The sequence below is a fragment of the Cuculus canorus genome, chromosome 5 (genome assembly GCF_017976375.1).
Source record: "Cuculus canorus isolate bCucCan1 chromosome 5, bCucCan1.pri, whole genome shotgun sequence".
Taxonomy (NCBI): domain Eukaryota; kingdom Metazoa; phylum Chordata; class Aves; order Cuculiformes; family Cuculidae; genus Cuculus; species Cuculus canorus.
In genome coordinates this window covers 57,771,835-57,796,083 of record NC_071405.1, presented here as the reverse complement: position 1 = coordinate 57,796,083, position 24,249 = coordinate 57,771,835, and the positions used below count along the sequence as shown (strand labels likewise).

The following is a 24,249-nucleotide window of genomic DNA, read 5'->3' as shown; positions in this document are numbered from 1 at the left end:
TCTGTCATAAAAAAAAATCAAACTTCTGCAATGACAGGAGCACCACTATTGAATGAATGTAAGTAGCAGGTTACTAAAGCATGGGGTTATTGGAGTAAAGGTCTGGGAGAGTGCACTACTAATACTCCTGACTGATCTACCAGGAGAATTATTTACCTTTTAATAATTCTAGTTTGGAAAACCTAATGTTATTTATATAGAGAGAGATACAGATCACATAGATAAAACACAACATTTAATTTTGAAGTTGCTTTACTGTTTACCCTTGATCTTCCATGTTTTCTGAAAATCTCTAACAAAGTAGTAAATGATGAATATTGAGTTCAAACCTCTGTATTTCTATCAGTCCTCAGAAGTTTAATTTCCTGATAAAAGGAATTTTATTTTTCACTGTAGCCTTTTGGGAGGTCTAAACTTTTCAAGGCAAATTTCCATTGGGACTACTCTGTCTATCGTTAGGTACACCCCCCAGATTAAGTAAGCTTGCTTTTCTTAGCTTTTAGTAAATCTCTGTAGATCACTTTCCTTGTTCTCTAAACTACATTCGAGTTTCAAGCAAAATCCACTGCGGTTCAAAGAGCACTTAAACAATATGTATAGTAGATATATATAAGAGATATAGAGCCAATCTAAGTTTTACTTGGGAAAACTGCACTACCAGCGCTTCAGTCATTCAAACATAAAGTTGATAGTGATTGTGACAGGTATTTTTATCTTCTACAGCATAGTTTTGGTCCTTTTAAAGTTTCACTGCTTTCTCAACAGGATTAGATGAATTTGCTGAATAATCACATGACAAAAGTTTAGGATGAAACAGCGTGGCTTGCAAGTTTTTCTTGTAATTTCCAGGAGCTGCTGAGATTCTAAGATCTTACTCTATTTTTGTGTACTTTTGTGGCTGACATTTCCATGAAGGTAAATGCACTCTCTTTTTCAGATACAAAAGCAATACACTGCCTAGTGTAAAATGTCTTTTATATATGGAGAAGTTTTTTAATGTTTGCATTAATGTTGACTCTTGGGGCTTTTTTTAAACTTACAGTATAAAATTTTAGGTCTGTAACTTCAGATAGCTTAAAAGACGATATCCAGAGCAAATGACTGAGTCATTCCTTAAAACTTTGAATTTTATTCTATTCTCAGGGAGATCATATTAGTATAAAAGAAAATTAGAGCTTTCAAGTTGAAATCTTTGCTTCTCCTATACAGAAATGATGTAATCAATATTTAATTTTTGGCAAAGTTGTGTGTCAAAGTCAAATGAAGCATATGTAGAAGACCAAGGACATTTTACATTATCACCAGGAATACATTTCAGTGACAAGAGGTGTTCAAAGTATTTCACTTTGCAAGGTCATTAGTCTCACTGATGTTCAATTCTTCCACTTCAATGCGTGAAAGTTTCTTCCGGTGTTATCTTTGATCATGAAAGATCCTAAGGAACTTGTTATAGTACTTTTAAGGTGAGAGTGTTTTTTTCTTTTTCCATCTTCATACTTCATACCCAACAGTCCTTATGTTATGCTTAAGAAAAATGTGTCTCTCTGCCTGCTGGTTATCTGCCCCTTCCCTAGATAGGCCTTTTTTTAGTTGCACTGAATCAGACAAAACCTTCAATGGTGGTAAGTAGCATCCTTACCTATTTGTAGTTGTGATAGATAGCTTTTAATGTCTACGTAAGAAAAGTATATAGGCTCTTACAGCTGAAGTGAGCAAGCAAGGCTACTTTTCAGAAGGTTTTAGATTCTAGCAAAATTATCGTCTCATCTATCCACCATGCCATCCACACCTATCTTGCAGCATAGTACATCTGCTTCTGCTAGTTGATCACTTTCTGTATATTTCTATTGCTGTCTCCTATTAAGAACTGTTTTCTTTGCAATTTTTAAGTTGACAGACCTAATATTCCTAATATACGATACTTATAATTTATGTAAACACTTCAGTTGTAGAGAATTTCTGAAATAAAAAAGCCTGGAAAAACATGTTAATGTTTTTTAAAAAAAAAAAAATAAAAGCCTGATGAGAATAATTTCTGTGGCAAAAAAAAAATATTTCATTATCTCAGTCATTTCTCATGCTTGCTACCAATAAAAAATGATGCTTTGAACACCTTCTGTCATGACCATAGCTTTACTGTTGAACGTGCTCGTTAGCGCAAGTTTTCACACAGTCAAACAAGTTACAAATTAATACTAAAGCTAATTGAAAATTATGTTTTCAGTCTAGTATTGTGACTTTTCATATGCAACTATGTGAAGTAATGACATTAGCAGATGGGAACAAGTGGAGTTAACTGGGAAGATGCTTTTCTATCAATTATTGTTACAAATTTTTCAGTTGAAATAGTCACTATTTTTCAGTAAAAGAAAGATAAAATTGCTTATCAGAAATTCATAGTTAATAATAATATGCTGTTCTGGACATGATTTGGCAAGCTATCCGCAGGGTAGGTATTTTGTGTACATTAAGTGCATTAAATGTTATGTTTGTTATCTTCATTCCTACTATTTCTTCTTAAGGTGGTCATCAAGGTGAAAAGTATATGGCAACTATGTGAATATATTTTGAAGTTTATATACATACACTGAATTCCCAAGTGGTTTTTTAATTTATTAATTTTGTATATGCTACAGTTTTTTCTGCCTAGGAATTTGCTTGAGTAAGTAGCAAGTGCTTTGGCACAGCTCTTTAGCTGTGATATAGTTGAGGAGCACGGAAAAGTGGAAAGGATGTTTAGGTGGCTGAAATCACACTCCAAGCTCTGCAAGCATTTCTTGCTGGTTTTTTTTTAAAACAGGTAGCTGTTCGTAGACACTCGGGCTTCAGTACGTATTTGATCCTGCTTAAAGTTCAAGTTCTTTCTTGATTATTTCTAGGTTTTATTTCCTTTTAAATTTTTTTCAGTGCACTTTCCAGGTTAACAAAAAATTGCATTTAGTGAAAAGAGATGCTGGACAATGTATATTGGAGTAGAAAGTAGCCAGGGTTGCCCTAAGATGAGGAATCCTACTTACTAATGCACATCAATCTACTGTATCCTCTCAGGTTCTCCTCAAGAGAGCGCAGCATTGGTTTCAAATCAATTACTAGTTAAGATACTAGAATATTTTCCACATAATCATTGCCTTTTTGTCCTCATTGTTTAAAGTGTGTTGTCCTGGCAAACCATGGATTATTGAGTCCATAGAAGTCTCATTTTTAGTTTACATTTTGGCTAAAAATCCTGATTGCTCTTAGTTAAAACCAGTAAACCCCACAGCTTCAAAAGTGAGACATTGTAACTAACAAAGACACAGCTTGGTATGCTTGGGTTATCAAAAAAAACCCAAATACTTGACAAATAAGGGCGAAGTCTACTAAAGTTCTTTTTAAAAGGGAACATTCATTTTGTTGGAAGGTTGAAAAATATATGGGTAGGGTTTGAAGATTTTTTATTAGTACCAAAATAGACCCATCAACAAGTCTTGTGCTGTCAGGTTTAAGCTGAACATTGTATTTCACTAGAGGTACATATTTGACTTAGTTTTATTTATTGGGTATCTCTTTTTCAAGTGGTACCGTATTCATTGGTTACCAGAGACTGCGTTAAATGGTATAGCGGTGGCAAAATCCAGTTCCCTTCCTTGTCTCATGCCCAAGAACTGTTTACAGTAGGGCTTAAGAAGGATTTTAGAGTAGTTTGGAATTGGCTGCCTATAGCAATCCAGAGCATCCAGAACAATTCTTGAATTCATAGAATCAGCTCTTTTTCAGAGCTGTTATTTGTTGAATCACGTGAAGGAGCTCTAATGTGCAAAACTTCCCTACGCTTCTGTTTCTTAGTAACCAGTTGGTATTTTATTCAGTGATGGAATTCCATTCTTTTACTGAGTCCATGAAACTTTCAAATATGTCAGAAATGAGCTTCTCAGTCGTTCCCTGAAAATAATGACTTTTTGAAATTGTAACTATTCTGCATGTTTATCCTTCCAGAAGAAAATAATCTTTCAGTACAGACATCGTGGCTCACGCATACACTGCATGAGTTCTGAACTATGTATGCTAATGCTGCATCACCGTGTTGGTTCCTCCTTGAAATGTTGGGGGTTTTTTTCCAATTAGCTTTAGGAGTAAGAGTTTTTGTTTATTAATATGCTTTCTTCAAATGCCAAGTGTTTTTATCAAATCTAATAATTTCAGTTTGGCATTACTTTAAGAAAAGGAAAAGATGTGCATCTTTCTTACGTTAGTTTCCTTAACCCATAGATTTTCAGTTAGAAATTATTGTGAAGGCATCTCTATTTAGAAATATTTACTAGCTTAGTTTTCTATATATCTAGTTCTGGTCTTATAAGCAATGCTTGTTGAAACAGTTGATGCCTGGTGGTCATTTTGTTGTCTTGCTGGGGTTGGTCTCCTGGAGCAGTACTGACTCCTCATCTCCATTCATTCTCTTTTCCTTGGGGTTATTAGTCCTTATTACTTGTGCCAATTGATTTATTTTTGTTTCTTCATGAAATACGGTTCCAAGAGTAAAAATATGCATCTATGTGCTGAATTTTCGTATAGCCACATGTTCTCTTTATAGAAATCTGGTTTTCCTCTGCTCCTCTTTGTTAGTATCTGCAAATCTGTAATTTTAGCCATTCATACATTAACCTGATCTTAATCAACAGGAGAGGGATGGGCAGGCTTGCTTCTGTTCCTTCACTGTTGACATAATAAGTAATCCACATCACTTACTATGTTAATTTTTTTTAAGAGTATCAGAAATTTCAAAACCATAGTTGCAAGGATAGATACTCTTCCTTTCTAGTTGTTCCTTTTCATAATAGATGGTGTAGCAAAGTTCCATGCCAGTTATTATAGAAGAGGCAGGTGATGTTATTTTAAAGCAAAAATAATTTCAGTCACACTTTCATATCTGTGTATTCAAGAGCACAAAGATACATGCATTCAGTAGTCTGTGCAGCAATCAGGCATCCGTATGTGTGTACCCACCTAGCCTGGTAAGGATTGCTTGAAATGATGTATAGGATGTGGGACACCAGCTATCAAGCCCTCCACAACTTCTCTAGGTTTCTTCTTACATTCATATCCGTTAAGTCAGTGTTGGATGTACCTTTTATACCCTTTAAGAACTGACAATTTTTGTCCCTGCATCTAGTTCCACCTCTTGGATATGTAAGATTTGCTTGCTGTTTTGTGTTTTCTTTATCTAAACCTGTTTTTTATCATTCCAACATCATCTCCCAGTGGCTCGACTCTTTGTTTCGGTTCATAAGTAATTTTAGGGTGTCTTGTTTTACTGATCAGATTTTCCCAGAAGCTACATGGAAGTGCTGTGAACTAAATGAACTATTAATCTGTAAGCCATCAACATGTTTTTCCTATATCACTTCTGCTATGCTTCCTGGTACTTCCACATTTCCATTTTTTCTGTACCATTATTAATATATCTGTAAATTATTCAAGAATATTCTTATACAGAAGTATATATGAAGCAAACTGCTTCTATGTCACATGCTGATATCGTATCATCCTTCTACGGATTTGCAGTGTAATAATAATGTTACATTTCATGTGCATGTGTGACCCAAAGTGCTGTGAAAAGTGGTGGTAGTCTAGCAGCAGCAAGCGGTTATGTGTTCGCAGGAACCGAATCTGAAATTTAGACCAGGAAAGCTCTTACAAGGCATGCATGTTCCTGTGGTTTATGTATTATCTGCAGTAAAATTTGCTGGTTCCCTCACAGAAGTAGGTGTCATCTACCTTATGCAAGATGCGAGAGAGAAGCCAGAATCTAAAGCACATACAGTGCTTTTATCATGGATGATGTAAATGTGGTAGTGCCTTCAAGTTTTAGGTTCTTTAGCAAGTGTACTAGTAGTCCCTGAAGTCCAGTTTCACCTTTGGAAAAGTTTTTAGGAAATACGGAATTTAAAAGTAAATGGCGCCTCGTGATTCTGTGAATCTTATCTCCTACTTCGGGCAATATCTAGTATTGTAACATATAATAATGTAATATATAATACTGTCTAAAAGTAGCAAACTAGAAGTAGTTTTCCCTTTTACCTGGCTGTCTCCAGCCTTGTTTTAGAACCTCAGTATCTCATTGGTCAGTGTGCACTCAGTTGCCTTTGTGCCACTGCTGGCCTTTTAACTTAAATAGGCCGACGTTTTCTTGATTGTGTATTTGTTCCTCAGGTAAACTTAAAAAGGACTTTTCATCCTATTAAAAGTACTCCTTTTCCTGCATTTGTTGTAGGTTTTGCCTTCCTTGGAGTGATCAAAATTATATCTACTTATATGATATTTTACTGGTGTTTTGTACAATGGATTTATAAGCTCTGTCTTTTTTCCAGCTGTTAAGTCCTTTCCCATGTAGCAAAGATGCTTGCTAGTTCAGAACTTTGTGTTAAATTTCACTCCCATTTCTTTTACAGCAATCTTCAGTGTTACCAAATTCCTGCTGATGAGATTACTTCAATATTCTATAATGATGATGCCTCCCATATTTATCTGAGAGCACTCCTAACTTTTCTATCAAAATCATTATTGAAAATGCTAGATAAGGTCAGTTTCTACATCACTTGTTTGCAAACTATGTTCATAACTTCTCTTTCCCCATTCCTCTTTCAGCAGAATACATTGTTATGTTCCAGCCAGCAATTTCCTTGCCCTCCCAACAATTCTGTATGTTCCTGTCCTACCTTACATCTGTTTATAACAGTTGCCACATCAAAATTAATATAGCTTTATACTAATTCTCATTGATTGCCTTTGTTTCCCTATCATGTATTATCATCACCAATTAAAATTAGGGCAAGGTATTATTTCCCATTGCCTAGTTTACCATTGATGTCTTCCCAAACTCAAATGAGAGATTTCTATTTTCTCTTCTTCTGTTTGTATGTTTAAGGAATCTTTTACTCCTTGTTTTAAATTCCTGTAACTCCATTTTGTACTTAACAATTTCTAGCTTAGACAAAATAGTGTATTTTATTTTCATATCTGCCATGCTCTCTGTCTAGTATCCTTCTTGTCGTGGCTTTTTGTTCTTCTCCACTCAGGAAAATGGAGTATTTCAAGAATTTATTTTGGCCGTCTGTCAAAGTATCTCCAGTTCAAATGGGACTTTTGCAAAAGCCAATGAAAGGTGGTCATTTGTCTCCCTTGGTAGATAAAACTTCTGTCTATTGATACAGAAAAGTATCAAGTATCAAGATCAGTCTTATTTTAATTGAGAACCTGTTCAGTCTGGATTTATTTCATACGTATTAAAAATACTTATCATTTGAGAGCAAATCTGTCTTCATGTAGTCAAGCAATTAGGTGATTTCATCACAGTCTAAAACTGCAAAGTCATTCTTGGTCTGATGTAATAACAAAACCAACTATCCAAAAATTCAGTTGTTTATCTGAAAAAACAGGGTTGAGCCTGAAGGCAATGGTTTTGCATGGAGCTTACAAGATACTTTCTACAAGACATAAGAGACATAGACTTTATATCAAGTTTGAGAATTTTTTGTAATACCTCTTGTGTATCGTGATCTTATTTCTGGTATCTTTTTTGCCCAAGCAGGTAGGATTTCTCCTTTATAAAAACTAGTTATCAGAATCATGTTATCCTTGCATTTATATGTCAGCACAGCAATAGGTCAAATATGAATAAAGTAATTCATTTATTTGTCTTTCCAAGACAGAAAAGACAAAACAATGTCTTTTAGGACTTAGCTTGAGCCATTGCTATCAGAATTTGAGGTTTTCGTTCATTAAGAAGATTCTTACATCATATTGATTGGCTAAGTTTTTGAACCATAGCTATTTTTAGCAAGTATGCTCCCAGAAGGTTTTGAGGAAAAGGTACGATTTGTTTTCTATTTAGCATTCTTTTGCCAAGTTCCCATGCATTATTTCCTGACTGGAAAAGGAGAACACTCATCCTACTTAGTGTGTGGACTAGTGCTCTTGCATATACCTGCAGGTGTGTGTAATCCTCATTCTGTTTCTCTCTGTTCCTCAGGATGATTAGGCTTTTTTAAAAAAAACTGTGTGGGTTTGTGTGTGCATTATCTTTTATCACAGCTGAGCCTACATACTGTACAACCATATCAGAGGAGTATGTGTGCACTACGTCAGTGCTGCCTTACTTGACCCTTTGGTGTGATTCCACTCTCTCTGTTCTACGTGCAATAAATGGCAGTTTAGAGTACCTAAATCACAGTCATTAAGCAATAAGCTCACGTAAGCCCTATACCAAATTTGTCCAGAAAGGTTGGCAAACGTTATTGAAATCCATAACATACCAATTCCATTCTATTAAATACTCCTGTTAAATTGTAGTAGGCATTAAGCATCAACAAACAATACTAGGAATTGAGAAGATGAAGGTGATAGAAAAGTTAATGGTTTTTAGAATCAAAGGAACAGTCACAATCTTTTGTCCAGCCTTCTCACAAACAGCCGTTCTAAATTTGTTAACGCAGTTCATCCTGTTAAATTCAACTTCTTTGTCTGCTTATCCCTCTAATTACCTCCTTTCTCACAATGAAGCCTTTTATTTTGTAATTCATGTAAGGCTTAGGTCAATGTTTATCCAACTCTGTATTCTGGATCTGTAAGGAGAATTTAATATGTGCCAAGTGCATTGTCTGTGTTTAACAAAATTCTTACTTAGTTGTACCACTTTTTTTTACTAAAATATTGATCATAGATTATTCCCCTGGTTTTGATTTTCTACATGCAACAGAAAAAGGGATAAGACACTGTAGTGTTTGAGGGAATGGTCCCATTCTGAACATCAGCCATCAGTTTTGTTTGTTCCTTGAAGAGATTGTGTAAGAAAATAGTATCTTATTTCATTTTTCCTACATTTCTGCCTTTGTAGAATTAATAAACTGTAGCAGCACAAAGCATGACAAAATTCTGATGACATGTTAAAATGTGAGTTCGGAGTTATGTGATTGTGAAGATATGCCATTCACAGGTGTCTCAGGATTAGGTGTTAGATTATGTTCAGATAATTAATAGTAATGATGATGATTCAAGTGAATCTTCATATTTATTACACTCAAAATTTATCTTTAATATCTGAACTGTGCTGTCTGTTAAGCTCACCAGTTTAGTTTCATTTTAAAAGGCAAAATACTTAGTATCTCTTTAAAGGGGGGCATTTATGAATAGGGTTGAATCTGATTTCTTCAATTCGTCTTTAAGAGTATATTTGCTCTTTTGAAAGGAAGCAGTTATCTTTCTGATCACTATCAGTAGCATTGCAGGTTCTCAGACAAGAATTTCTGTAGGCATTTATTGATATTTACATTCCCTGAAACCTGCATGTATTTCAGTAAAGAGCTTTTTATTTAAACCAGCAGTAGTGGTGATTGTAGGAAGGTATTTACAGGAAAAGTCTGTGACAAATTTGAGATCTGTAAGGTGAGAAATTCAAAGCACTTACATTTGGAATATATTTCTCTCCAATGACTGTGCTGGAAGATGGGCCTCCCACTTAAATGCCCTAAAGTAGATTTATGGAAATCATCCTATAAGAACTAGTAAGAAGTTTGTCAAGATTTCAAACCAGCTGTTGGCAATTTCTATTTCAAATTTGCATCATTCATTACAATTTATTTATTAACACAGCTTTTTTTCTTTTAAGAGTAGATTTTCAAAATGTGAGGAATACCTTTGTGCAAGGATTTCTGTGAGTTGGCATGGCAGTTCCTTGCAACACATTGTTTTCTTTATGAAGTTCCCAGGCAACCTCCTTGGACAATGGTTTCATTCAACAGCACCAGCTGTGTGGACAAAGATTGACCTTGGTCACTTCCCAGATTATTGTTAGTATCTAAGCCACTTAAAGGTCATATTGTTTTAAGCTTCAGCAAAGTGAATTGAATCTTGGATTCTTCCACCTTATCTTCGTCTCCTGAGTTTATTGTCTCACTGCTTTAATTATGTGTTTGCTGTAGCTTTAATGGACACCGCCTTTCCAAGTATCTTTTCCAACCATTCCACTTATCTTTCATAGTTGAACTCTTCAGGTCTGAGGAAATACATGTGACAAAAAGCTTTACACAGAGTTTTTCCAAACACAGCCCTGCCTAGTCAAAATGATAAAGTACAGGATATTGCAGATATTTGAGAACAAACCTTAAATGCTCTTGTCTTCAAAGAGGTTTGCTCTTCCCTTTAAAGTCCCAATGGCCCATCTGTTTTCAGAAAGACGGGGTTTTTCTTGTTATGCTGAGCCTGAATGCAAACATTTCTTCCATAATTTTACCTCTAAATGTGGTCAAAGAGAGCAAACATCTCAGCTAGTTTGCTTTATAACCTACCTGTTCCACCATCAGGTCCTTTCTAAGTGACTTCATTGATGAGACAGCTTTCACTGTGACCACCAAAGTAGCTTTGAGAGGTGCTAGCTTAGTGTCTAAAAATATTTAAAGGGCACTGCCCTCCACTGAAATATGAACAGCCCTATATATGCTGCAGGTTTTAGAACTTCAGTTCAGCTTAGGACAACAAGACGAAAGAGCAGCACATTCAGAACTGAATTGTCGGTTTGGGAAAGGAATAAAGAATGTACAAAGAATTCAAAAGTTCACCACCTAGGTCTTACCATGCTTTCATTTATGTGAGCTTCTTCCCTGCTTGCCAAGACAGATTTCTGATATATGAGACAGATGTTTGGGTTTTTAAAAGCTCTACCAGGAGCATGAGGTGCAAATTCTGTTTCCCTTTGTTGGAAAGCCAGAGGATAAATGAGGCTGCAGGCATAGGCAGGGAGCACAATGTGCCAGCAACCAGTGAAAAAATGTTCAAAGCAGGGCTGAAATGAGAGTATTGAATTAAGGGGACATTGGATGCAAAGGTTGAGTGGTAGAGGTCTGGTATAAAGCAAAGCAGTATTTGTGGCTCTTGAGTGCTGAGGCTGCAGGTCTTAGAGTCTTTAGGAGAAGAGTAGCAAGTAGCTAGGAGGCAGCAATAGCTTTGAGAGAAAAGAAAGGGCTGTGGTCAGGAAGAACTGGGAGAAAGTTGGCTTAGAATGAGTAGCAGGGTTTTGGGGAACTTCAGCTGAGTGACAGGAGAGTCATGCGACTGAATGCTCTGAGGCAAGCTGGAAACCCTACTGTAAAACTTGGTCCATATGTGTTTGTGCATATGTGTCCCCCATATAATAAAGTGAAGCATATAATATTTGAATTTGTTCTCAATCAGTTTGCTTGGAGCTGTCTGGTCTTGGTGGCACACAGTTCTGTGCAGGCTAATTAAGCCTTCTGATTGCCGGTGTTCTTTACACTGAGTGGGAGCCCTTTGTACGATTTCCATACCATTCTTGTTGGGCTGAGCATGCCTCTGCCAAGAGTATCCACTGGGTTTTGTTACTCATCATTTATAATCTCATCACGTCTTGGACAACACAAAGCTTGTGTATTTTTGTTAACTGCATAGTGAAAGTAAGGACCCCACTAATATGTCCAGAGCTCCAGTTCAGACAAGATTTAGGACACAAAGTTACTAAGAATAGTGGCCTAATATGTAATATTTATGTTATGGTAGTCTGTTTTGCCCTGGCTGTGCATCTTACCTACCAGCTTTTAGATTTGATTTCTGACCATAAAGTTTCACTGAAGTCAATAGATATCTTTAAAGAACTAGACTGCCACATGTTGGTGTAAAATAGGCAGTGTATTACAAAATCTTCTGTATAAGGAAATGGTTACATTATCTTTGTCATTTGTGTGTGTTAACAGAGCATTGATCTAGTGGTGATATTAATGTACTAAACTCTAAAACGACAAGAGAATTGTATTACTTTTTAGCACTGACTGGTCTACCTGCAGTGTGTTTGTTCCCTCATCTGTACATGGAACAGTGTGAGAAGTAGTGACTATTTTTAAAAAAAACAATTTTTTTTTTAAATGTGGGTAGTATGGCAGCCTGATAATGGTGTTTTATTGACATTCGTTAGCATACACCTACGTTATTCTTTTGTAGGTCTACCCTTTTCAAATTGCAGCAACCTTAATAAAACATATATGCCATACTGCAGTATAATGCATAGGTGTGAATATGTTTATTGGTTGAGAATGTATGTCTTTGTTACAGGAGCTTATGTTTCCTTTGTTTGAAAATATTCCACATCAGGCCAGTAAGTTGTAAAAATACCACCCATATCAGTATTTTATTATATACTATTTGGATGTTGGCAGTCCCAGTCCCCAACATCAAATTTGTTGACAAGCAATATGTAATTACTTCACTAATTAAAACTATTTCTTGCCAGTCATAGAATATTTACAGTTATTCTTTTTTTCTGGATGTTGCTGCCTTCCATTTATCTCCAGTTTGTTATGTACCATGAACTTCAACGAACATTGCAAAGGGTCAGCAAAAACATTTTCTTTCTTTATAAGATTTAATCTCCTTTGGATTCACTTCCCTTGTGTGATTTGGCCAATACGTGAAGTTTCTTGTTTCTGGCCAGCTGATGTAAAATAGTTGCCAGTTGGATTACATTTTTGTGATACTTTTCTCTATTAATATGAACTGTGTGAGAATTTGTTTGAGAGATTTGTAGAACATTTTCCTGGAACAGAATGGTGTAATAATATGCATAGCATAGCTTTTGTGGTTTCTCTTCAACAACTGGACCCATTTCTTCTCTACTTGAATGCACTCTATCAACTTGAGGAATCTCCAAACTTTTGATAATAAATTGCTGTTGGCTCCTAAATTTCCATGCACTTAACACTGTGTTTTTTCAAAACCCTTTCATGTGAAGGCTGTTTGAAAATATTAGTTTTTCTTTCTAAATGCATTTGTCTTTAAGATCATTTTATTGGGTTTTTTATACATCCACCTACCTTTTCACTTAATCATAGAATCACAGAATCATTTAGGTTGGAAAAGACCTTTAGGATCATCAGGTCCAGCTGTTAACCCAACACTACCAACTGCACCACTAAACCGCATCCATAAGCACCACAACTACATGTCTTTTAAATACCTCCAGGGATGGTGATAGAATACCTCTTTAAGTTTATTGGAGAATTATCCCATTGTTGATCTTCTATATTTTGCCTTAAGCAGTTGAAACAGCCATTGTGGGGAGGGCATGAGGGTGGAGAGGTGAGAAGATTTAGAGTATGTTGTGGAATTCTGCTGAAGGAAGTAGTCCAAAGTAGGAGCATCGTATGCACAGTTTTGCCCATAATGCCCTTCTTTTTGAGATGAAACAGTAACTGGAAGGGAGTAATGGCAGGTAAAACTGGAAAAACAAAGGAGGTCATCTTTTCCTGTAGCACGTACAAATTTGTGAATGTCACTGTTTCACATCCAAAAGCCTGCTTTATAAAGGAACAACTTTATACATATTTTCATTAACATGATTCCAAGATTGCATGCGCAGGCCATTGAATAAGAAACATAATAACTTTTTAAACCACTGCTATAAAGAATTTTTATTGATAGTGTTGCATTTTTCAGTTTCAGAATTAAGTAATTTGATCAAAAAGACTTTGTTGTTATTAACCATGTATGTATTTGCAGGGATTTGGGGGAAAGTCTGGCAGAGGTTTGGCTTTTTGGTGAATGTGGATGTGAAAACTCATTTCTGAAAGCTTTAAGTCCTGCAAAATTCAAATTTCTTCACCAGATGCATTAAATAGGGAAGCTTTAGAGTAGCGAGAACAGCGTATATTATCAGAAAGGGGAAAGTATATGATGGATAGTGTTAAGTGTTTGAGAGTATTTCTCCTGTTGTGGAACTCTTCCTTTAAAGAAATCCAACTAAAACCAGAATCTCAGATTAACCGATTTTCAGAACTGTTCTTTCTGTAACTGCTGGTTTATATATATTTAAGGTTAGGTCTTTTAAATTCTTTCTTCTGCAGTAAAATCAGAGATGAAGATAAACAGATACATTTCTTATGGGCTTTGTTTTAAGGCAGAGGAATAGTAATGAAAACATATGGGAGACTTCTGCTGAGAAAACATTAAGTGTCCAATCTTTGGTTTCTAAGTCTTTCATTCAACTTCTAACAATCCATTGAGCATATTTGAACACTCCTCTTTGCTCACTGTGAGGTTTTGGTTTCCCTGCTTCCCAAGTTCTCTTTCACTAGCTTCCTATCTACTTCCATTGTAACTCCGTCTTGTTCCTCAGATCAGGATGGGGACACTTGTAGCTAATCTTTAGCTACTAACTCCAACAATTATTCCTTTGTGAATAAGAAAGGAATGTGAATACAGTGCATTTGTATTAACTGTCAGTGCATTATACTCTGCCAGGTTCCTGGAATGTTCCCTATACAACATTTCTTTCTTCATTATATTGAGTAATTTCATTCTTCTCATTCAGAATGTTCCCATCTTTGAAGTAACATTTTGCCAGTAACTACTTAGTGTTGCTCCTGCCTGATCTCTTAATCCACTCTTCTAGCTATTTTGTGATATTAAAAAAAAATAATCATAAAACCTGAACCAGAAAGATTTGGTTTCAGTGTCACTGTTGAGGTTTTCTTTATTAGTCCTCTGTTTCATTTAGAAGTATTGTTTTCACTTTACAGATGGGTAATAAAAAAATTAAAGGATTCATTTCTAAATACAACAGTAACTGATGGGGATGGGAGCATACATACTTTTGATTTAGAACCCTTGTATGCACAGCTCTCTTTCTAATCTTTTCTAGCTACAACTGTTCATCTATGACGGGTTTCTTCTGTCTAGATGAGATTCTGAAAAACAAAGACCGTATAATCCATGCCATTCTAAGAAATACTAGTTTATCAGTCAACTTCTGGGGCATCATACAGACCAGGGAGAGATAATGTTATACTTTAGTTCCTTTCTGTGGCATTTACCATGAAAAAAAAGAGTTTTATTCTTACTGTCCATTGCCTTCTTGGTAACAGAATCATAGAATGGGTTGGAAGGGACCTTAAAAATCACCTGGTTCCAACCCCCCTGCCATGGGCAGGGACACCTTCCATCAGACCAGGCTGCTCAAGGCCCCGTCCAACCTGGCCTTGAACACCTCCAGGGACGGGGCAGTCACAGCTTCACTGGGCAACCTGTGCCAGTGCCTCACCACCCTCATCGGGAAGAATTTCTTCCTAATGTCTGGTCTAAATCTTCCATCTTCCAATTTAAAGCCATTCCCCCTCATTCTATCGCTACATGCCCTTGTAAAAAGTCACTCCTCAGCTTTCTTATAGGCCCCTGTTTAATTCCCATCACAGATGTAATACAGTTTGGGTAGTACTCAGATCACTCTGATTCATCCCTTGAGGAGCATTTGAGTTGCATTCTGGAAAGTTCCTGTAGAAAACATGTTATCATGTATATTAACCATGCCATGGATGTAAAACAAGACTTGACCTTAGGCTACTTCCTTGTAATTTGTATTTTTAATCATTTGTAATTTCATTGCTCACAATGTACACATTGTGCTATATTTCTCTACATATTTTGAAGAAAGGAAGAGTAAATAATGTAATATGCACCTCTGATATCTCCAATCTCATTTCTGACTGAATCCTAAACCTTCAGCACAGGTTGATCAACCAAAGTACCCACACTGGTAAGAAATAGAAGTAAAACTTTATTCCTGAAGGGCAATGCATGTTGCTGCAACTTCCAGCTTTTCTGTGGTATGTAGTATTAATGTCCTAGTTCCATGTTATTACATAAAATTATCAGCGTTTATTTTTTCTTACATTTCAAAACAAAATTCAATGTATTATGTTTTTTAAAGTTTCAAATTAGTAGCATTACTTGGGGTTCTACTTGATTATATCTTATTGTCTGGAGACTGCTAATATCTCTAGCAGGATATTGGACCAGGTATCTTTGCTCTAAGTCCTGTTGTTTTCTTTTCAAATAAGGATCTTTTTTTTTTCTTCTTGAGGCTTCTTTCTCTTTTTTTTTTTAGGTAAAATATATCAATGGGATTACAGCTGCATATATTTTAATTGAATCTGTCTTCTAAAGGAGACATATTTGATTTAATGACAGTTTTTGCTTGATCAGTACACTAGAATTTCTTGAGAATTTGCTTAGAATCCCATGAAAACAGTAATGTACGACCAGGGAAGGAAAGCAACAATTTACATAAATGTTTCTGTGTATTTTGCTAGTGGACATCCTGTCAAAACTAAATATTTAAATAGTCAATATATTGCTTAGTTGCATTATTTTCTTGAGAATAGAGTGCAAGTAAAAAAAAAACATTCAATTGACTGTGTTTTGAATATTAATTTCTCCATTTTGCAAAAGTAAGGTTAAAACAAACAGGGCAATCTAACTTTTGCTAGTGTGCTCCAGAGAGCATAAAGTATAGTTGAATTTGCATAGTTCATTCAGTCTTTGGCTTCCTTGCTGAGATTTCTTAAAGGAGAGACATTTAATGTGATTTGAAAGGGTTCACCTCAGTTGTGTGGGACTTTGTTTTACATAAGCTGTGAAACAACCATTAGATAATAAAAACTTTCAGTTCAGGATATCCCTAAAGTAATTTTTATTGTCTTCTTCCTCTCTATTTCAAATGACATGACACAAGTTTAATTTATCAGTAAAAGAGATTTACTTACTGGATTCAGCAATTCTGAAAAGAACATTTGCTGTAAAGAATTTATTTTACCTGCTTCTAACAATACGAAGCTTTTTGAGCAGCTATCTCATTTGTTTCTTCCATCCTCTGCATCATCTAGGAAAAAAGCGTATATAACAAAGGAAAAGTAACCAGGTAGGAGATGTTGGGGGAGAGGTTATGCATATGGTATATTTAAAATAAAAATCTAATGTTGGTGTGGCATTAAAATTTTCTGGTTGGGCAGCATAATTTTTAACTGGGAATCTTGATAGCAGCGACTACGATCTCTAGGCCTGGCTCAATAAGAATCTGTATTGCATTCTGTCAGGTATCAATTATGATACTTGCCAGGCCTGATAATCCCAGTTATAGCATGCTGTGATCATATGATTTGTAGAAGGTATAGGGTGGGTTTTTTCTTTAGTTAGGGTTTTAGGACTTCATTATTCTTCATATCCAAATCAGCTAATTAACATGTGTGCTTTAAAAAAATGTTAGTGAATTTAGCATGCAACGTATGTGCCAGATATATATATATTGAAATAAAATTATCAGCAAAGCAAGAAATAAAAATGATCACAAAGCAAATTTAAAATGCCATGATAAAGCATCATTTATTCCAGAAATTAGAGTCTGTGTCTTTGTCCTCTAGAGGTGTCTCAGAGAGTCAAATTGATGTCTTGCATGTACTGCTAACTGATTGTGTGGAAATTTTTTTAAGTTCACTTTTTCTTTATTCTTCTGTCTTTTTTACCCATCTTCCCCCATTGTAGCAAATTAGACGGCCGGATGAAAGCAAAGGAGTTGCTAGTAGAGTTGGATCCCTCAAAGTAAATATGTTTCTAACATTTATTTTGCAAGTTTTCTTCTATAGCCTACACTTTTCCTTTTGAAGGGGGAGGTGAGGGGAGGGAGGGAAGGGGCTTTTCCATTTCTCACCATCCCATAATTTTTATTTAATTATTCTTATTGCTGTTGGGTCACATTTTATTTGTTTCTGTGCTACACATAGAACAACTTACTGAAGGCAGGCTGCCAGTTAGCTTTGAATGTCACCACAAATAAGAGATAGCAACAACTTTCTGGAAGTGCCTGTAATTTGGCGATCATGATTAAACCACTTCTCTGATCACTGTCATTTGTTGTCTTTTAACTGCCTGTTACATGGAGAAGTGACTTACTCATCTTCAGACTGCTGCTTCCCATCTTGAAACCTAATTAAACTTTTATAGTGCTCCCACTTTTTTGCATGTAATTCTGCAAAATCCCATTGCAAGAGAGATGAATATTTCATGTATACCTAGCCTTTAAATCAGAAAAAAAAGCAGTAAACAAAGAGGAAATAAGAGATTCACGTGAGGCTAATAAGAATGAAGCCACTGTTTTGCTAATAATTATCGCTACTGCCTTTTTTATGCTTTTACAAACATACTCAATTTTAGAGCACTTAACAGAACGAGCAGCTATCTAAATCAGTACCCACCATGCATAGTGTTACATCCTAATAAATCGCTTGAAACACAGGACATCATCTATACCAAGATGCTGATCATATGCAGTCCAAGCTACTCTGTTAAGGTCCCATGCCAACAGTTGCTTCGTTTTCAACTATCCAATTTTTTACATTTTTTCCCACTTTTTTTCCTTTTAGCACTTTCTCAAATGCTAATTATTTCATTTTTCTTCTGCATTCTACTCGCCTTTCCTGCCTTCTTGGTTTTTGATCTTTTAGTTTGGTTTTGTATGTGAGTTTATTGCCTTTGCTCCAGGACAAGCCATCCTCTCTGTTCTCTAACAGTGCTCTACGACTGCTCTTTGTGAAAATGTTATTTCACTGAGCATAAAGAAGGGGAGGGGAATGATTAATTATGCACATCTTTCCAGTAATGCCACCATTTAAATTGATCTCAGAGTAGAAAAAGAAGCCAGTTGCTATTTGTTTATACAAGTTATAGCTGGAGGCATCTGTAGCATTCCTCACTGTCTGTGAGGCTTAATCTTTTCATCTTGTGTTTTGGGAAGATGTTTTAGTTACAGTGTAAATGAGAAGGCACTGTTTCAGACATTCAGGACCACTGAATTCACATGGAAGAAAATAGAAGATAGCCAGTTTCTATGCTTTTTTTGAAAATTGCGTATGTAATTACCGTGACCTCTACATTTTATTGTGTCATCACATACAACTCTAGATGTGTAGTGCATATACATATGCAGAAGATGTAGCTTATTTAGGTGGTGGGACTCATCTGTAATTTTCATGAACACGCACTGACACTTAATTTAGTATCTAATCGCCCAGGATTTATTTTCATGACCCAAAAAAAATTTATGTTAGATTTTGTGTCTAAATATATCCTTAAGGAAAATAGGAAATCCTGATTGAGGTTTCCAAACATGAAAATTTACCTCTAAAAAGTTTTTTTTTTTTAATTGAAATAAATTCTAGAACCCAGCCTTACTAATAAATAAGCAAATAAATAAATAGACAGAGATTCAATAGCTTTAGAATTATCTATCCCTTGATTTTTCAGTTTTTTCTGTACTGAAAAAACAGCCATGTTAATCCACCAAAATATCTTGTTTCCAGATTCCAAGTTTACTGAGCTTGTACGTCTGTGTTGTTCAAAGCGCTTTGATGTCTTGAAATGTTTTGCCAGAGGCAGTGAGAAATGTGTTATGATACAATTTATTTAAAAAAGAAAAAAACCCAAAAACAAAGAACAAAAGAAAAAAAATTGTAACAAGAGAACAGGTTGCTTTTTCAATTCATTTTCTGATGTTTACATGTAGCTCCATCGAAAGCTGGAGGAGCTCAGAGATCACCTAGAAGGCAATGTCAAAGGATGCTCTCTCCGAGTAAATGTACGATTTCACTCGGTGATCTGTTTTTTTAAAGCTTCCGCTGGCTGGTAACACCAAATCTGATTGGTTTGTCCTCTCATCCCCATCTTTTTCCTTTCTCTCTCTCTTTCTCCCTTTGTGTTTTCTTTCTTTTCTAGCTGGATTTTCATTTTAATATGTGTGAGAAACCTGACCTAATTGACGGGGTTTGTTCAAAAGAATATCCTACTACATTTTAGTGAATGCTGTTCAAACTGTCAGGCCTTACAGCAACTGAAAAAGGTCTCTTTCCAAAATTGAAATTGCCTATCTAGACGTTTCCTGAATATTAAACTTAGTAATAAATAAAATAGATATCCTTAATTTAAATTATGAAAAATATTATCTGCCAGTGTTTGGTAGCCTTACCTGAACTACAAACTGTAGCTGATATAAGGTAACCCAAAAGCATACAGGTTCACAGGTATCTCTGTCTTTGCCTTTAATCTTTTTAGGTCTCTATTTTATCTCACAGAATAGTTCAATATTTGTTTGAATGGCAGCAATGCAAATTTTGTAGCCTGTTTTTTTAGCAGACTAATAAATTAAATCTGCAGCTTATTTCTTATATGTTAGGTTTGTTATTTAATAAAAAATAAATTAAAAAGAAAGATTAGGATCTCATATATTAGTCATGACAGCTCTATAAGTTTGCCCATTTTTCCCAGAAATTTTTAATAAAACAAGTTAAATCTGACATAACAATACAGACAATAGTACCTTGTGTTTAGTAGTTCACGTCATAAATTCAAGTCTGCTTTTCAGCAATTCTATAGCAGTGAGTTTAAGCCACTTAATTTAATGTATAATGAAAATCAGAAAAAAGGGACAGTTGTGAGCATAGTAGATGTGAAAGTTAGTAACCATTTATTCGTTTGCATATCCATCCATTGAAGATTCTCAGAATAATTTCTTTAGATTCACGTCCTGTATATGTCTTCCATACAGTATGACTGTGGTCATTCTCAGCACTTCCATTCTAATGCATAATCCATTATGGTTATATAGTGTAAGATGATTTTGGTAATTATAATGATTTGATAGTTTTTACTCCCTTTTGGATGCTTTTGCATATTCAGCTATGTATCTGACATAAAGTTGATCTCTCTACATTGACAACTGGACATCCCTGAGTTTATAGTCTTTCACAGGTCAAATACAGGAAAATTAAGTTGTTAATGGATTGCAGCTTTCTAGAAGATAAATTTGATTAATAGACTACATAATCTTAAAGAATTAAGTTTTGTGGGGAATAAACTACATGATATTTTAGATTTGGTAGTAACTCGTATTTATTAATCATAATCATGACAAAGCAAGTTCCTTTATATTAGACTCCTCACTCTTAAATTCATAATTTAATACTAGTGAATAAATGTAAAGCTAGACAAAAGTATGCCATGAAACTTTGTACTACAAAAAAAGATTTATCTGATCACAGATTATGTCATAAAGTGTCACGTGGGTAAAGGTTTTAAGTTAAAAGCTGGGACCACATTAGTCATGACAAATTAGTTGTCATTAAATAGTCCTGTTCCTCTGTGCCACTTTATCTGTTATTTCTTGGCCGTACCTTACACAATGTAAGGAAGTCAGAGTGTGAACTAAGAAATAGTCTGTCTGTTCTGCATATATCCTTTTAAGTTTCTTGAAATATGCAGGACACATTGCAAGTGTAAGAACATGTAACTAAAATCTGCCGCTTTGTCACGGCTACTCTGATTTGTGCTGTAACAATGGATGTTTTAAACAAGGCAACATTTTAGAAGTCCATATGCAAACGACTGTTCAAATAAAAGAATAGATCCTTACTAAATAGTGGACAATTGGAAAGAGAATAATTAGGGATCTCTTAGTCGTTTGTCTTTAAAATAATTTCCACCCCTTCCATACTGCTTTTGGAAAGCAGTTTAGGTATAAATTGTTAGTACTGCTACAACGTGGCAAACGTTGAATGGTGTGGGAGGGGAAGCACTCAGTGTCTGATGGCCACCCCCATAAGTGACAATGAGATTCTGTATACTATGAAGGTAGAACCTTTGTTCCAGAATGAATTGCAAAGACATGCTTTCCGGATTAAATTCCAATGCCATTGGAAATACGTAGGAAACACTGGAATTGTGCAGAATATCCCAGATTCCACCAAGAGTTTAGAAAGCTGCCAGATAGTTAAAATCAAATTGTACTAAAAATGTGAATGAAAATTTGCGTTAGTTAAGCAGTTCGGAGGTTTTTAGTAGTTTTCATTTTAAAACACTGCTTTTAGTACCAGTAGTAATATGTAACCATTTACAAAATAAGTTATCCTGACCTGAGATTTGTTTTTCCATTTCTTCCGGAGATCTTAATCTTCCTTGCAGCTATTGCAGTTCTTTTCATGGCTTTATCCTTTGACCCCTCCCAGAGATCAGTGTTTGAAGCTGAATTTAAATATTGTTTAGAAAAACTAGTCTTCTGTCGCTTGGATATCTTAGTATTCACCTCCTGTTCAAATTAAGTAGCAGTAGCAAATAAATGCCTTAGCTGCTGAGATGATGCATAGTGAAGCAACTGACTCGTTTATATTTTAGAACTCATAATACCTGCAAAAATTGATACCTTCCTGGAAGAGCAGAGTTCAGCTGAAATTCAATAGACCAATACTGCTTTAATCTGTGTTTTGAAGATTTTTTTTTTTTTAAATGTAATGTAATTTTTTTTAATGTAATTGTGCAGGCTAAGAATTTTAAATGCAAGTTTAAATTCTGCAGAACAAGGTTATGGAAAGGCCATGAAAAAAAAAAAATTAAATCTAAGTATGGAAGCTCTACACAGAGTTCCCAAGTGCTATGACAAACAGATTTTGTGTGGCTTTTAACCAGCATCAATCCAAATCAAATATTCTGGTATTGTTCAAGAAAAATGTTCTCAGAATTCTTAGCAGAGGCCAAATACTGCCCGTAGATTATGTTTAATGATACTGAGATTATCATTTTTCATACAGGACTGTATCTCTCAGAGTCTACAGTCTCCTGCATGCAGCGTTCTTTCATACTTTAAGTACTTGCATTCTTTGATCATGATGGGGGAGAGCACATTTATGGAACTTTTATTTGTGGTTCTTAATATTCCATTATGAAATACCTGAGTCAAGCCAGTAAGGCCCTCAGACCAACAACAAATTCCTCTTGCAGCTTTTGAACCAGATTTAAAATCATTCTCACAGTGGGGAATTTCTGTGACTGACAACGTGGCCCCTTAACTTGTATATTTTTGGGGGAAAGGAGCCCAATAGCTCAAATGTTACCGCATTAGCTTCACCTGACGTATTGTGTAGGGGTTGAAAGGTGGCATGCAGAATAAGGAGAGCTGCCCCCTCTCTCAAAGTGGGAGAAACAACCGCTGGAGTTCATATATGGCAACAAGATTGTAAGCAGAGTAGGTGATGGGCTGCAGAATCATTAAAGAAGCTTGGAAAAGTATTGACATTTAATTTTAAATGCACAGAAGCAATACACTTACAAAATGCTGCAATCAGGCAGTTGCTCAGAAATGGAGACTAGTTAGCAGGAAAGCAATAACAGAAATTATCAGGGAATTGTAAGTGTGCAGCAGATGAAATAGTCTCATTGTGTAATCCTACTGAAAATGAAAAAAAAATGGCAATCACTGTGTGCAGAAGTGTGGTATGAGCATAATCCTTTCCCCAAGAACATTAGATCATTTTGAGATCAGGACACTTGAGCATACCTTCAATTTCATCATTGTGAGAAAATGACAAAGGTAAATTGAGAATCTATACGTGTATGAATAAGAAAAACTAATTTGGAGTGAGATTAAGAGATTAAGGAAAACCGTGTGTGTACTTGAGCATAGGGAGAAATAAAATATACAGGTATCAGTGAAGGAAATATTATCATTTGTCTCTATTATACAACTGGCACTATAAAAAAGAAAATAAAAATATATTTAAAATGATTTAATATTAATAGGAATAAGACTAAATTTAAATGGTAAATTTACCTTAGAGATCAATGAAAATATAGGTAACTAGATCACAGGATAATTTGACAAGGAAGCTAATAGCATTCTGCTTACAGCAGTTGTCTGAGTAAAAATTAAAGAAGTATAGCAGTGTCTAGCAAGCTCCTTGTAAATTAGTGTGAGGAGTAGACAAGATGAGCCAAATTCTTCCAAACTCTGCAGAGTACAATTCCAAACCTTCTCATTGCTGTTGTTTCTGTTTCTCTTGTCGCTGATACTTCAAAAACTGCTGCTGTGATTTTTCCTCACCTGAAAACCTGAGGCCATTGGTTCTTCTTTTTCCATGCTGTTGCAAGACAAACCATGGGAGCAATGGTTGGACGTTATTTATGAGGATCTTGATTAGAGACTCATCCCAAAATCTTAGGTGAAGAGCAGAACTCCTGCTGTAAGCAAAAGCACACCTTATATTTCTTAGAAAGCTTTCAAAGCAATGTTTCTAGAAACAGAAACAGGATTTGCTCTATCAGAAAGGGTTCTCTTTTTTTTCTTTATTTCTTTTTACCTTTTCTTTTTCCAAAATAAACTGTTTAAGAATAGCACTTGATTTCTTAAAACTACTTTTTCTACTCTATTTGTCCAAAGGAATTTTCTATCTGTGGCTTAATCCTCCTTCAAATCATCTCACTATAAGCAAACATTTCATCAGATGAAGAAAGTACTGAATATGTGTGAATATTTAAGATGTTGTGAAGTGATTCAGGTTTCTTAGTAATGTTATCTAGAAGAGCAAACAAAGTACACAAATGCTAGAAAGGAACAAT

At 35.3% G+C, this 24,249-nt stretch overlaps 1 protein-coding gene across 24 annotated transcripts in view; it reads left to right on the top strand.

The window, feature by feature from the left end:
* Nucleotides 1-24,249, top strand: part of GPHN (gephyrin) — a 289,546-nt gene that overhangs the window by 195,866 nt on the left and 69,431 nt on the right. For 9 of the 24 annotated variants that reach the window (XM_054067588.1, XM_054067583.1, XM_054067586.1 and 6 more), the window contains one exon: nt 17,356-17,412. The exons of 9 other annotated variants lie outside the window; for them this stretch is intronic. In XM_054067588.1, coding sequence (XP_053923563.1) covers nt 17,356-17,412 — 57 coding nt within the window. Of the gene's footprint in view, nt 1-17,355; nt 17,413-19,372; nt 19,445-24,249 lie in introns of all 24 variants that reach the window. 6 more of the 24 variants (XM_054067577.1, XM_054067568.1, XM_054067573.1 and 3 more) reach the window with 1 other exon arrangement.